Below are 14,659 nucleotides of genomic sequence, written 5' to 3'. Positions count from 1 at the left end.
TTGAAGATAGAGGCTGCTTTTTTAAGACACTGCCTCATGTAGATGTCCTCGATGGAGCAAAGTCTAGGACCCGATGTTGCAGGCTGAGTAAAAAACTTTCTGGAGCTTTTTCTTGCCTTGAGAGTTGGCACCTCCATACCAGACAGTGATGCCACCAGCCAGATTGCTCTCCATGGTACACCTGTAGAAGTTTACAAGAGACATCAGTAATATTCTGAACATCCTCAAACACCTCACAAAGTATAGCTTCTGGTAAACCTTTGTCGTGATGGTATCAACATGGAGGCTCCAGGACAGATCCTCAGAGATGTTGACACCCAAGAATTTGAAGTTCTTGTCCTTCTCCACTAATGAGCACTCAGTGAGGGCTGGGTTGTGTTCTCCTGACTCCTTTCTGAAGTCCACAATCATCTCCTTAGTTTTGCTGACATTGAGTGCAAAATTGCTGGTGTGACACCACTCAACGAGCTGATCTATCTCCCTCCTGTATGCTTCCTCATTGCCATTTGTGATTCTGCCGACAACTGTGGTGTCATCAGCAAATTTATATATTGCATTGGAATTGTACCTGGGCACACAGTCATGGGTGTGTAATGAATAGAGCAGAGGACTAAGCACACATCCTTGGGGTGCACCTGTGTTGATAATCAGTGAGGAGGAGATGTTGTTTCCAATTTGCACTGACTGTGGTCTTCCAATGAAGAAGTCAAGAATCCAGTTGTAGAGCAGGGTGCAGTGGCTCAGGGTTTGGAGCTTTTTGACCAGCACTGGAAGTCTGAGCTGTAGTCGATAAAGAGCAGCTGTATCTATGAGCTGTTACTTTCAAGGTGGAGAGCTAGCGATATTGTGTCTGCTATGGAGCGATTGTGATGATAGGCGAATTGCAGTGGGTCCAGACCTTTGCTTAGGTACATGTTAATCCTGACCTTGACCAACCTTTCAAAGCAATTCATCGCCATAGATGTTAGTGCTACTGGGCACACCGGAATGATTGATGCCCTTTTGAAGCAGGTAGAAACCTTTATCTCCAACAATAAGGATGAAAATGTCTGTGAACACTCCAGCTAGTTGGTTGGCGCAGATTTTCAGTACCCTATCATGTACACAGTCAAGGTCTAGCGCCTAGCCAAGGTTCACCCTCTTGAATGATGTTCTGATGTCAGCTTCAGAGACAGATATCACAGGGTCCTCAGCCTTTTCAGGGATTCTAGTAGGCACTGTCAGGTTCTACTTCTCAAAGCAGGAATAGAAGGTGTTCACTCATCAAGTAATGAAGCCTCACAGCCATGTATGGTGTTCGTCCTCGCTTTGTAGGCTGCAGTACCCTGCACTCCCTGCCACAGCTGGCGTGCATTGTTTGTCTGAATGTGTATTATGTCTGGATGTGTCGTGCACCGAGGACCAGAGAATGCTGTTTCGTCCAGTGGTATTTGTACATTCAGATGACAATAAATGTGACTTGATCTGTCTCTGACATGAGCTCCCTCCGGAATTGCCACTTTGTTTCAGAGATACCCTTCCACAGGTCATACCTGGTCTTTTGGTAGAGATCTGCATCCCTGATCCAGCAGCCACAAGTGGGTTATATAAAGTAGCAAGCCAAACTATAACAGTAAATCTTTGCACAATGACTAATTACTGATAATGCTATTAATATCTTGAATACATGCTCCACTAGTTTTATAATACATTTTATCGGGCAATAAACTGATTTCCGTCTGTGTAATCCACTTGCATCTTTTGTATGAAATCAACGTAGTGTACCAGGTAATGTTGCAACTTTCAAATGGAGAGATAGCAAAAGCAAACTGAACAACGACCTCAGGCCCTGAACTGGTTCTGGTATCTGTTAGTACCTGAGAATAACAAAAAAAAATATGAAATTAAATGCGTGCACTCTCGGGCACTTACAGTTTAAATCAGAAATGGGGGAGTGTGATTTCCGTGAATCTGGAGAATTCCCTTTTGTGATTTTGTCACAATGTCATACTTATATTTATATTAAAATTTGTGGGAGGTTCAATGACCTTTGGTATCACTTTAACAATACTTTCATTGGGGCAATAAAAAATAACAAAAAGAAGTGTGACTATCTCACAAAATACTCCACAGGGTAACATACTACTTACTGTTACATAATAGACCCGTAGCAATAGAAATTCACCGAGACAATGGTATCTTAAAACAATAATTTTTATTAATAAATGTTAATAATATAACATCTTACTTAAATCTAAACTTAACCCAAATGATGTGTAGATATGTGTGTGTCTGTGTATTACCCAAATCATTATACCAGTGGTTCTCAAACTTTTTCTTTCCACTCACATTCCACTTTCAAGTAATCCCTGTGCCATCAGTGCTCTGTGATCAGTAAGGGATTTCTTAAGTTGGGATGTGGGTGGGAAGGGAAGGTTAAGCATCACTGCTCTAGACCCAATTATTACTGAAATATTTTGAGAAAAATTGTCATTGACCTATTTCCTTTGGAGTTCTGAAACCGTGCACATAACGAATCAATGAGGTACGATTAAAACAGTGGTTTTCAATTTTTTTTCTTTCCACCCACATCCCACCTTAAGCAATCTTGTACTAATCACAGAGCATAGGGATTACTTAAAGTGGGATGTGAGTGGAAAGAAAAAAGTTGAGAACCACTGCATTTACAGCTTGGGCACAATTTTGAAAAGATTATTCAAAATTCAGTCTTAGAAATCCTGTGTTGAAACTCAAAATCTTTAAACTGATGAGACTTCTCAAAAGTCACAAATTTTTGTTGCATTGCTTTCAGAGAAATGTTTCCTTCATACGAATGACTTGTCACAACTCTCCTCTTCCTTGCGTAAGGGGTACGAAACTTATGACTTCCACAATGCTTCCACAAACCCAGGCAAGGGTTAAATGAAAAGACCATTAGAAGGATCATGATCCAAAAACAGGACTGATCCTGTTTCCTTTACCCAGACATGGGTCAATCAAAATTTACCATTACAATGGTCACAGAAGATCACTGCTCTCCTCTGACAAGGAGAAACAGCAGAAGTGACCATCTCTCCCAAAGTCACTGTGATTCTGTCTTTCCAGATGATTTTCTGATGAAATAAATGCTGTTTTTTTTCCCGCAAATGTCTCAATCACATGACTTGCTAGATCAATACAGTTTTCAGTTTCAATTTCACAAAAGCTTGAGTTATAAATATATGGTCTTCTCTTTGAATGGAGTAAACCTCCATTGTTATAGTCTTTCAATTGAGAACAAATAACGCTGTTAACAGCTTTGAATTAGGTACCAAGCTATCTGTTCAAATGTTGTTATCTCCGAATGTCTTTCCCTGTTCTCAACTCCAAAGTAACTTTATTTAAAAAAACATAAAATAAAGATAGAAAATAGCAGAAGCCTGCAACACTTGTGTACACACACACACACACACACACACACACACACACACACACACACACACACACACACACACACACACACACACACACACACACACACACAAAGAATTGCCATGGAAGATTAAAAACACAATGCTGGGGAAACTCAGCAGGTCAAACAGTGTCCTTTATGTAACAAAGCATTTATGTAAATTATGTAGCAATGTTTCGGTCTTGAGTCCATCATCTCATACCTTGATGAAGAGTTCAAGCCCGAAACGTCGGTTATGTCTCTTTATCTCTGCTACATAAAGGACATTGTCTGCCCTGCTTTGTATTTTTACTTCAGCCTCAGTGTCTGCACATTTCCATGTTTTACTGCTGTGGAAGATTTGCTGATTTTATCTTTCTGTGTAGAAAAATAAATGAAGGGGAAATTTCTCCAGATAAATAAGGAAGTTGGACGATAAGTGTTTTGCTAACTAAATTTCCCATTGGTAGTATCAAGAATTATTTGATTTTCACCATGGATCTTGCCCGTTTTGAATTTCATTAATGGTGGATGTGTATTGTTTGTAAAAATGGAGCAGGTATTGTTCAATGAACACAGCAGTATTATCTACATTGGACAGCATGCAAATAACTAAAATAGATGATAAATCTGGACAAAATATTCAATCTCACACTGTCTATCACTGAATGCAGTATGTTCAAGACAAAGGTGAATAGACTTTAGAGTTTCAGGAAATTACTGCATATGCTCTTATAATTGTTGATACTGTGTAATAATTGATTTGCCCCTCTTTTGGTCCAAAATTTGGGTGTTTTTGTATGACCTGTGTAAAAGTCAACCACCCTAATTTTAGCCCCAACAACCCACCCACCCCAGCTCCTGACCAGCAATCTTTATCCCGGTCACCTGCCCATCTGAGCTCCCGACGCCCAGCCACCGTTCATCCGAGCTCCTGACGCCCTTGCTGTTCTCCCATCCAAGCTCCCAACACCCTGGCCACCCACCTGTCTGAGTTCCCAATGCCTCAGCCACCCGCCCATCTGAACTACCAACACCCCAGCTGTTCATCCACCTGAGCACCTGAAGCTCCAAGCACAGAATTATCACCAGATCCCGTCCGTCCAAGCTCTTGATACCCCAGCCACCTTTCCGTCCAAGCTCCTGACACCCCAGCCATTCATCCATCTGAGCTTCCGAAGCCCTGACCATAGACTTCCCACTGGGTCCCTGCCATCCGAGCTCCCAACGCCTGAACGACACAGCTACTTCACTAGGTCAAATGTTTGACCTGTGTAAAAGCTGACCTCTCCCCCTTTTTTGGGCTGAAAAGGTGGTCTAAAAAAATCTGATGATGACTCAAATATATATGGTAAGAGTGGTGAATTTAGTACCAGAAAATGCTACTGATGTAATAGGTTAACCATTGTCTAATTGAGTGATGGACCAATTGCAGGGGATCAATTGACTGACTGTTACTTCCATCTCTTAGGTTTGTGACAGATTATAAATATGTTTTATGAGATAGATCGGGACAGGTTTTTTTTTTAGTGTATGTCACATACAAACACTTTAAAACAGATCTTATTAAAAATACAGGAGCTCTGCTCATGCTAGACAGTCCAGCGCCAAGAGTGTTTGCAAAAGCTTTTGAGAGTGCCCAAGAGACTTCACTAATGGATTGTTGTAAAACTCAAACTAGATATTTTAATAAAACAAAACTGTGCCTGAAAAAAAAATGGTGTTCACGATCAAACTGAAGGACTTTGAAGTTTAAGGTTAGTAATAAAATCCAATCATATTAAACTTTTGTTGTTTACTTTGACAATGGCTCTGCAGACATCCTGAAAATGTGTTTATTATTTAGTTGTATTTAACAAATCATTTCTTAAAGAAATCATAAATCTCCTATTGACAGAGGAATACATTATTATCACCCCTGGCTTAAATGTTTTACTTTTAGTTTTATAAATGAGCAAACTTCAATGGATCACTGTTTTTTTTTTAATCGGTGTAGAATTCAGGTTCTTTTGGTTTCTGGACAAGTATGTTTCATTTGACTGCCCAACAGTATCATGAGGGTTTAAAATGTCGACTTGATGTGAACTCTGCAGCCTCTAACCAAACGCCTTTATTTTTCAGATGTTCCCGCTCCAAGGCCCAATCCCTACTGTTCAAGTTAGTCCCCATTCTTCGCTGGCTGCCCAAGTATCCTTTCCGGGAATGGCTATTGGGTGACCTCTGCTCTGGATTCAGTGTTGGAATTGTGCAGTTACCGCAGAGTGAGTACCTCATCTTTTTGCAATCACTGACCTGTGGCATAAAAGTCAATGCTGGGAAGTATGGTGGAGTTACAGAAATAGTATCCAGATTAAATACTTGCTAAAATGATAAGGAACATCAACTTCAGAATTCATGCTTTGACCACCCATTAGATACTGCTCCTCTCGTTCACTTGAGTTGACCAGTGAGAGGAGGCGCATTCCAAGGGAAACACAAGAACTGCAGATACTGCAAGCATGAGCAACCATTGAGAACCTGAAAGGAATCAGCAGGTCAAGTAGCATCCATAGAGAGAAATGTGCGTTGATGTTTGGGGTCTGAACCCTTCTCCTGATCATTGAATTTTCCCATTTCAGATACACAACCCCACCCTTCCCCCCCCCCACACTTTGTCCTGCACCAACTCCCGTACTCACTCTTCTCTCTGCCCTCACCCCTGATGGGCTCTTCCCCTCCCTGTCTCTCCATCTCTCCTATTTTCTGTTGTCCAATATCCTGTTATTTCTTGGCCTCATCCCAGCCATTCACGCCTCCCGTGTTTGGTGCTTGATATCTCCCCATCCTCAACTTGGGAAAGGCTCCCTTCCCGAAACATTAACTGTGTTAGTTGGTTCAACTCACTCACAGCTTCTGTGTGGTTTTTTCTTTCATTCGCTGCACAGCATACTGACCACAACTGTCTATTTCTCTCAACACCAGGTGTCTGACTCATGGAGTCCCTCCAGCTTCTCATTGCTTGCGTAGATAAGTAGGGAATCAGTTGTATTGCAGAGAAACCCCTGTCCACTGATGGAAGTACAGCTACTCATGCTGTGCTCTTTTTTAAACTGACATCCAAACCCATGCTTGCTGCAGAAATGGCCCACCATCTAATCACAACTTTCTACCTTCAGAAAGTACAGTCCTACTACAGTAAAAGCCCTGATATCCAAAATTCAAGCAATCGGCAGACTCGGGCAAATGGCAAAAAAAATCGAGGAAATTTTTTTAAAGATAGGTAAAAGTATATAAGTTTAAAATTCTAAATGTTCTCTGAGTTTAAAATTCTAAATGTTCTCTGAAGTAGCAGATAAACCTTTGGTGAAGGTGGGAGCAAATATTCAGCCAGCAGAGGGTCTTGGTCGGGCTTTGCTTGTCGCAGCTGTTTGAATAAAGTTGATTTTAATAAAATGGCATCACTCAGGATGAAGAGCTGGTTGGTGCCACTTGCCGCTGGGGGTGACTCTCTTCAAGGGTCTCCTTAACCCTGCTTAGTAAGAGTTGCCCCAGTCAGTGGTTTTATCTGTAAACTTGGATGGTGGAGTAAATTATCTATAATGTTATTGTTCATCTTTTGGGAGGCTCCGTGGAGGGGGAGGAAACTGCAGATGCAATGACAGTTAATTGTTGTTAAATGATGTAACAGAAAATAAAGTGAAATGCTTTAATGTTTATATATTCATGCAAGTGAAGTTTGTCCAGTGTATGTACAGTATTAGTATTTTTGTCTTTTAAGCTATTTATTTTAATTGCAGGTGTATTAGGTGAGGCTTTGTAGGAGTAAGCACCAAGCAATCAGAAAATTCGCATATCCGCCATCTACCTCTCCCCACAGGGACCAGATACTGAGACTTTTACTGTATCTGAAAAAAGGCCGAAAGCATGTTCCTAAAGGGATTGTTAATGGTTGCATTTAGGGCAAAGAAGAATTACTTTCTATCTCACTGGGGTGATACACAAACTAACATCAACAGGACCAGTTTTGATAACCATTGTTTTCTTTCATTGTACAATTCATTTGCCCTCTTTTACCCAGATATATTACAGAGAAAGAAGAACTCAAAACTTGTTGGATGTCTTGAAAGCGAGCAGCTTGGCAAAGCCTAGACATACAAATGGTCAGATGCCATCCCCCCTCCCTCTGCTTGCTGGTGTGCCCTCCCTCCCTTATCCACCTATCACCTCCTGCCTGTGACCCTGCACTCCTTCCCTTGCTCCTCACCCCCCTCCAACCCCCACCATTTTATTCAGGCCCTTGCCTGCATTTTGCTCATGCCTTGATGAAGGGTTCAGGCCCAAAACGATTTATCTTTATCATTTATATAAAGTACTCTACGAGCCATGAGGTCATTTCAGCCATTTTAGATTATGAATTAAGTCCTGAAATGCATTTGAATCTGAACAGCATCATGTCCATGAGAAAATAAATCCACTGATGCAGGAATTAATATCATTTACATTTTGTTTTCCAGGTATGGCGTATGCTCTCTTGGCAGCTGTTCCCCCTGTGTTTGGTCTCTATACCTCTTTTTTTCCTGTGCTTGTGTACTTTATATTCGGGACATCCAGACATGTTTCAATAGGTAAGCTCAGCACCTTTCTTTTTCTCTGCATTAGATTTCTTCTCTTCCCCTCCCTCCCCCGCCCCTTCATTTTTCCTTTTACCACTAAAATGAGTTCCCTCAAAGGATCCATGTGGATCAACCTGACTGAACCTTTTTAACAGTTCAGTCATGGGATGGCCACCACTGTCTTCCCAGAGTAAAGGGCTCGAAATCATCTGGTAAGGCCAGTACTTACGTCTTTACCTATTGCACTTGGGAAGGCAACAGTGAATTGGATCTTTGCAGTCTATCTGTCATGGTCCTCCCTAATTGTGACCCACAGTTTGGTTGGCCATTCCAGAATTTGGACCTAGCAATGATGAAAGATTGCCAAAATATGTCCAAGACAAGATAACATCTCAGGGTAGCATTTAGAACAGATTACAGTACAAAACAGGCCCCTCAGCCCAGAATGTTGTGCTGACCTATGTAAACCTATAGTATCTTTGACTTCCTCTTAGGAAGGCCAAAGTCAGTATGAATCGGAAACAACATCTCCTGACCACCCAATTTATGACCCTTATAATCTTCATTCATTCAGGGGCCTTGTCATTCAGCGTGGATGATCATGTCTCTCCATCCATTACGATCTCTGACCTTCCGAATTGTAGTTGTTGCCTCCCCTGTTCTCCTTTGGTGAAGGTTCCATCTTTGAGCTGAGACTGTAGTCGATGCCAAGTCCATGATTATACAAGGGAAAAATACTGAAGTGGTTTCCCATTGCCTTCTTCAGTTGTAGTGTCCGTACTGGACGGATCACCCTGTCGATTGATCTGTAGATTCATCTACCCAGTTTTTAGTTTTACAACCATAAATTCCAATTTGTAGAATCTACTTGTAAAAACCATCCACCATCTGCAACCCATGGCTTCGCGTGACCCTGATTGGGAGGCTAAACAGGTCCTACACTTTGCCCAAGGGTGCCTTTAGGCTATCAGATGGAAGGAGAGCCTTCCACCTTTTGCTGAGTAATTGCGTAGCTCCAACACCGATCTCGTATACTGCTGTTAAGTAAATTTTCATCCTTCATCACTTGAAAGAAAAAAGCCCATTCAGTCAACTTTGCCTCGTAAGACATGTTGTCCAATCCAGACAACTTTCAGATGAATCTCCTCTGCACCCTCTCTGAACCATCCACATCCTTTCCTTCAATGAAACAAACAGAACTGAATGTAATACCCCAATACTCTGGCCTAAACAGAGATTAGAGAGTTTGCTGCACTTCCTAGAGGGTAGAGATGAAAGGTTTAGGTATAACCTCAGCAAGCAACTACAGTGCACTGCACTCAGCCTGTGGTGCACTTGTCTATGCTGGTTGGGACATTGTGTTCCAGAGTCTGAAAAGTATGTGGCAGCTATGTAGCCCATGTCTGGAGTTGCGTACAATTCTGGTCACCCTAATATATGAAGGATGGGGAGGCTTTGGAAAGGACACAGAAGATCTGATAAGGAAAGGTTGGACAATGTGTTTTTTCTCTGGAGCATCAAAGACAGAAGATCTGATAGGAGTTTATACAATTACGATAGACGTTGACAATCTGTTTCCCAGTGCGAAAATGTCCATTGCTAGAGGGCATGCAAAGAAGGTGAGAGGGGAAAAGTTTAAAGGAGATGTACTGGGCAAGTTTTTCATACAGACAATTTCATACAACACAAAATGCTGAAGAAACTCAGCTGGTTAGATGCATGCCAATATTTTTCCATACCTTGATGAAGGGCTCAAGCCCAAAACGAAGGTTATGTATCTTTATCTTTGCTTGTCCTACCGAGTTTCTCCAGCATTTTGTGTTTTTACTTCAACCCCAATGTTGCAGACTTTTGTGATTGACTTTCAAGAAGATGTGGCCTAACAGCATTGAAGCAGACAGTTAATCACTCTACTTTGGAGTGTTCTAAAGGAAAGCCTTTCTGGTTAGAGCGTAAACATTTTTTGGAGAAAATATTAAGGATTAAACTCCCACAGGATCCAATGTTATTTTTGTTGGGTAATATTAAAAAGGTTAGTCCTAAATTAAGATTAACTATGTATCAAATTGAATTTTTACGATTGGCTTTGGTTATTTCTAGGAAGTGTATAGACATTACTTGGAAATCAGGAAAGGATTTAGGGATGGAGAGATGGCATGCAGAAATGCATTCATGGATGCTGCTTGGCCTGCTGAGTTTTTCCACTACTCTGTTTCTTCTTTCAGATTGGAGGAGTATGAGAGATGCGCGAGGAGTGTGAGAGATGCAGGAGGAGTGTGAGAGATGCAGGAGGAGTGTGAGAGATGCGCGAGGAGTGTGAGAGATGCAGGAGGAGTGTGAGAGATGTGGGAGGAGTGTGAGAGATGCAGGAGTGTGAGAGATGTGGGAGGATGGCAGATCACGGAGGTAGAGAAAGCTAAAGTGATGGAGGAATTTCTGAACAAAGATGAGAATTTTAAAACTGTGGTGAACCATCACTGAGAACACACTCCGTGTGGTTCAGTGATGTTTAGTGTGATATTTTATCGTTTGATTCAATGAATGATGATGTTCAATGGTCTGCCATTCCATGCAAGGTCATGCAATATAATTTCAGGTTCATTAGGTTTACTGAAGGGAAGGCTCATAGTTCAATTGCCATCATATATAACCCTGAGATTCTTTTTCCTGTGGGCCATGCAAAATTACTACTTATCATTAACTGTAAACTATACACAAGAGGAAAGATATGTAAACAAAAGAGGGAAATGTAAATAAACTGTACAATGCAGAAAAAATTATTCGGTAATAACAAATGGGAAAAGTCAATATTCTTAAATGAGTGCCTGATTGAGTTTGTTGTTGAGGAGTCTGATGGTAGCAGCTGTTCCTGAACCTGCTGGTGTGAGTCTTGTAATTATTATCTTTCCATTTAGCCCAAAATGTCAATGGAAAACTTTTTTTTAGTTTATCTTCATTTTTTTTTTCCCTTTCTGCCTTGATGAAGGGTCTTTTGCAGTCCTGAGTGTTATGTTGGGGACCATAACCGAGAGGATGGCTCCAGATGAGGACTTTATGATCAGTTCTTCAAATGGCACAAATGGAACAATTGACACCGAGGCACGAGACATGATGAGAGTGAAAGTGGCCACCATGGTGACCTTTCTTTCTGGGATCTTTCAAGTGAGTTATCACATAGGAACCAAGGGCTGGCATTCTTTTGGGTCCAGTCAGTGCTGATTTGGGGGTGGGGGAGTATTTGTGGGCATTTCCCCCTCAAACGAGTTATTGTGACCCCATCCGTCCCACTGTATTTGTAGGCTGTTATCATTTTTATTCCAGGGACAGTGCCAATCTCCCCGTTTATCTCTGGCTGGCAATATAGTTTGGCGGTGCTTAAAAGATAGCTATCTCAGAACATGTCGAATCACAGAGCACCAATGGCATAGGGAATAGTTAAGGTAGTATGTGGGTGGAAAGAAAAATGTTGAAAACCACTAATTGACTTGTTATCTGCACAGTTTTATAACTCGAAAGGAAATGGGCCAATGACAATTTTTCTCAAGCAAAATATTTCAGTAACAATTGAGTCTAGAGCAGTGATTATCAATCTTTCCTTCCCACTCACATCCCACCCTAAGCAATCCCTTACTAATCACAGAGCACCGATGGCATAAGGAATACTTAAGGTGGAATAAGAGTGGAAAGAAAAAGGTTGAGAACCACTGATGTAGATTGATGATATTTGTAACAGAAAAAAAGAGGACTGAAAAGTACTGATGGAATTGTTTCCCTGGGAGGTAGCATGAATAAATGGGCTGAATTACCTCTTTTCCATTACTATATGCACAAGTGCTACCAATGAGCCATCTTTGAGTCCATGCAAGCACAATCCACCTTCATTCTGAGCATACAATTCAATATCTATCCAGCAAAATCCCCTATTTTTCATCTGCTAATTGAATGCCATCCAAACCCTTTTTCCTTCCTCACATCTCACTAACCAGTCACTAACATCACTTTATGGAGTGAGCGGCAGGGAGGAGTGAGACCTCTCGTGCGTGTCTCCAACCTCGGCCTCGACGACCTACAGGACTGAGCCTCTGATGTGAACTCTCACCCCTGAATCCGGCAGCCCACAGGACCGAGTTTCAGACACAGGTCTCCATCTTGGCCCCGGTGACCCGCAGACCAAGTCTCTGTCGTGCGCTCTCATCCTGGTCCCAGTAGCCTCTAATTTGTCCCTAACTGCCATTTGTTCAAAGTATAAAAGCCAAATCTTAGAAAAGGGGTGGGGGTGGGGGTGGGGTGGGCACGGTGTGGAGCAGAGGGCAAGGTATAGAATTTAACAAAACAAATTCCGTCTCAAAACTTGTCCATGAGTTGCACATTTTAATCTTTACAGAAAAAGTATTATTCAGTCTTCCCTGGATTATTAATAACCATGAAAAGAAAGCAATGGGTGTGGAGCTGCATCACTCATTAATTTATGTGAGGGGAGGGCCTTCCTCCCTGACATGAGGGGAGAGTTTTTCTCCCTGACGTAAGGGGAGGGTCTTTCTAGGAACACTCAAGGCTGAAAATAGAAAATGGGCCAATACTCATACATCTCAAACATTCCATTATTGTAGATCAGGAGAAGACAGCTATGTGCTTCACAGACAAACAGAATCCTTCATTCCTTGGTTTAAACAATTCTACTTTATTGGAAAGATTTCACTTATTTGGAAGGTGCCAAGTTCTCCTTTGGTGGAAACCAAAATGACATGATTGCAATGGAATGCAAACAGGGTCCATAATTTTCATTTTAATTCAATTTAGAGATGCAGCTCAGAAACAGGCCCTTCTGGTCCATGCTGCCCAATTATACTCATGTGACCAATTAACCTCCTAACCCCATATGTCTTTGGAATGTGGGAGGAAACTGGAGTGCCCAGGGTTAACCCAAGTGGTCGCTAGGCGAATGTACAAACTTTTTACAGAGAGTGGTGGATTCAAACCCAGGTCATTGATGCTCTAATAGCATTGCACAAACCACTACACTAACATGACCCCTCATTGAAGATGCAAATTAGCTGTGTTTTGTACCAACCATGTGAAGTATTTGAGCTGGGAAATGGATGTTCTCTGTTTTCTTCCACCAGTGGTTGAAATGAGATTTATTTGTCTTGTGTAGAAAAATATGAAAGTCTGGAGACGCCGTGGTTGAAGTAAAAACACAGTAGAAACTCAGCAGGTCAAACAGTGTCCTTTATATAAACAAAGATAAAGATACAGAACCAACATTTCGGGCTTGAGCCCTTCACTAAGATATGAGCAAAATATAGGCAGACACCTGCCCACATTATATTCACACCTTGATGAAGGGCTCAAGCCCGAAACATTGGTTGTATATCTATCTTTGTTTATATAAAGGACACTGTTTGACCTGCTGAGTTTATCCAACATTGTGCTTTACTTTATTTGTCTTATCATGGACTTTACCCATATTTAACCTTATATGAAAGGGATTAAGACCTTGACGGAGATAAAGCTCTGTTAAATACTTAATTGCTTTCAATTGCCTGTACTCGTAAAGGGCAAGAGGAACAATAGTTGTTCATTAATGTAAACTTTGCCATCCAGCAGTTTCTGCAGATGGACCTCATCAACAGTGCAGGCTTAAATAAGGTCACAGTTGAAGGGAAGGCAGGATACCACAAAGGCTGGTGGGTTACATTATGAGCAGCAGAGGGAGAGAAACAAATGTTAGGCATCTTGTTCAGTCTAAGATTTCTATTTTTCCTCGAATTTCAGAAAAAAAATTATTGAGTTACATTTTGATTTGCAGTTGTCCTAGTGTGGATTAATTTCAATTATTTAAAATAATTTATTAGATTTAAAAGCAATAACTGGGATTAAGAAAGATTGGGCATGTGATCTGAATATATCATTTTCAGACCAAGACTGATTTTTCACTCTTAACGTGATTAATGGCTCCTCATTTTGTGCATGACATTGTTTGTTACAATTTAAGATGGTGCATAAGATATATATGTCTAAAGCAGTGGTTCTCAACCTTTTTCTTTCCACTCACATTCCACCTTAAGCATTCCCTGTGCCATTGGTGCTCTGTAAGGGATTGCTTAAGGTGGAATGTGGGTGGAAAGAAATAGGTTAAACAAACACTGTTTTAATTGTACCTAATTGTCTCCTTATGTGCAGGGTTTCATATCTCCAAAGGAAATGGGCCATTGTCAATTTTTCTCAAGCAAAATATTTCAGTAACAAATTGATTCTCAACCTTCCATTCCCACTCACATCCACCTTAAACAATCCCTTACTAATCACAAAGCATCTTTGTGATTACATCACAGAAGGGAATACTTAGTGTTATGTAAGTGGGAAAAAAAAGGTTGAGAACCACTGGATGTCAATCCACTATACGATAAATGCAAACTCTTTGAGGCTACATTGATCTATATAACAATTACAGCATGGATTCAGGCCATTTTGTCTGGATTCTAGTCTGAACTGAACTAAGTACTCTCCTCTAGTCCCACCTGCCTACACCCTGCCTATAACCCTCCATTCCCCTCCCATCCATATACCTATCCAATTTTTCCTTGAATGACAAAATGGACTCTGCCACCACTGCTTCTCCCAGAAGCTCATTCCACACAGCCACCACTCTCTGAAT

The 14,659-nt window shown here is 41.2% G+C and overlaps 1 protein-coding gene across 1 annotated transcript in view; it reads left to right on the top strand.

The window, feature by feature from the left end:
* The first annotated feature begins 7,902 nt into the window (after positions 1 to 7,902).
* The window catches only part of slc26a6 (solute carrier family 26 member 6), a 61,103-nt gene continuing 54,346 nt past the window's right edge, over positions 7,903 to 14,659 (top strand). Inside the window, exons 1-2 of the mRNA XM_069936655.1 lie at positions 7,903 to 8,013; positions 10,988 to 11,163. Coding sequence (XP_069792756.1) covers positions 7,905 to 8,013; positions 10,988 to 11,163 — 285 coding nt within the window. The 5' untranslated portion in view covers positions 7,903 to 7,904. The remainder of the gene's footprint in view (positions 8,014 to 10,987; positions 11,164 to 14,659) is intronic.

Source organism: Narcine bancroftii, chromosome 5 (assembly GCF_036971445.1).
Source record: "Narcine bancroftii isolate sNarBan1 chromosome 5, sNarBan1.hap1, whole genome shotgun sequence".
In the NCBI taxonomy this organism is placed as follows: domain Eukaryota; kingdom Metazoa; phylum Chordata; class Chondrichthyes; order Torpediniformes; family Narcinidae; genus Narcine; species Narcine bancroftii.
The sequence above is the reverse complement of the archived record's forward strand: the minus strand, read 5'-3'. Positions and strand labels throughout refer to the sequence as shown.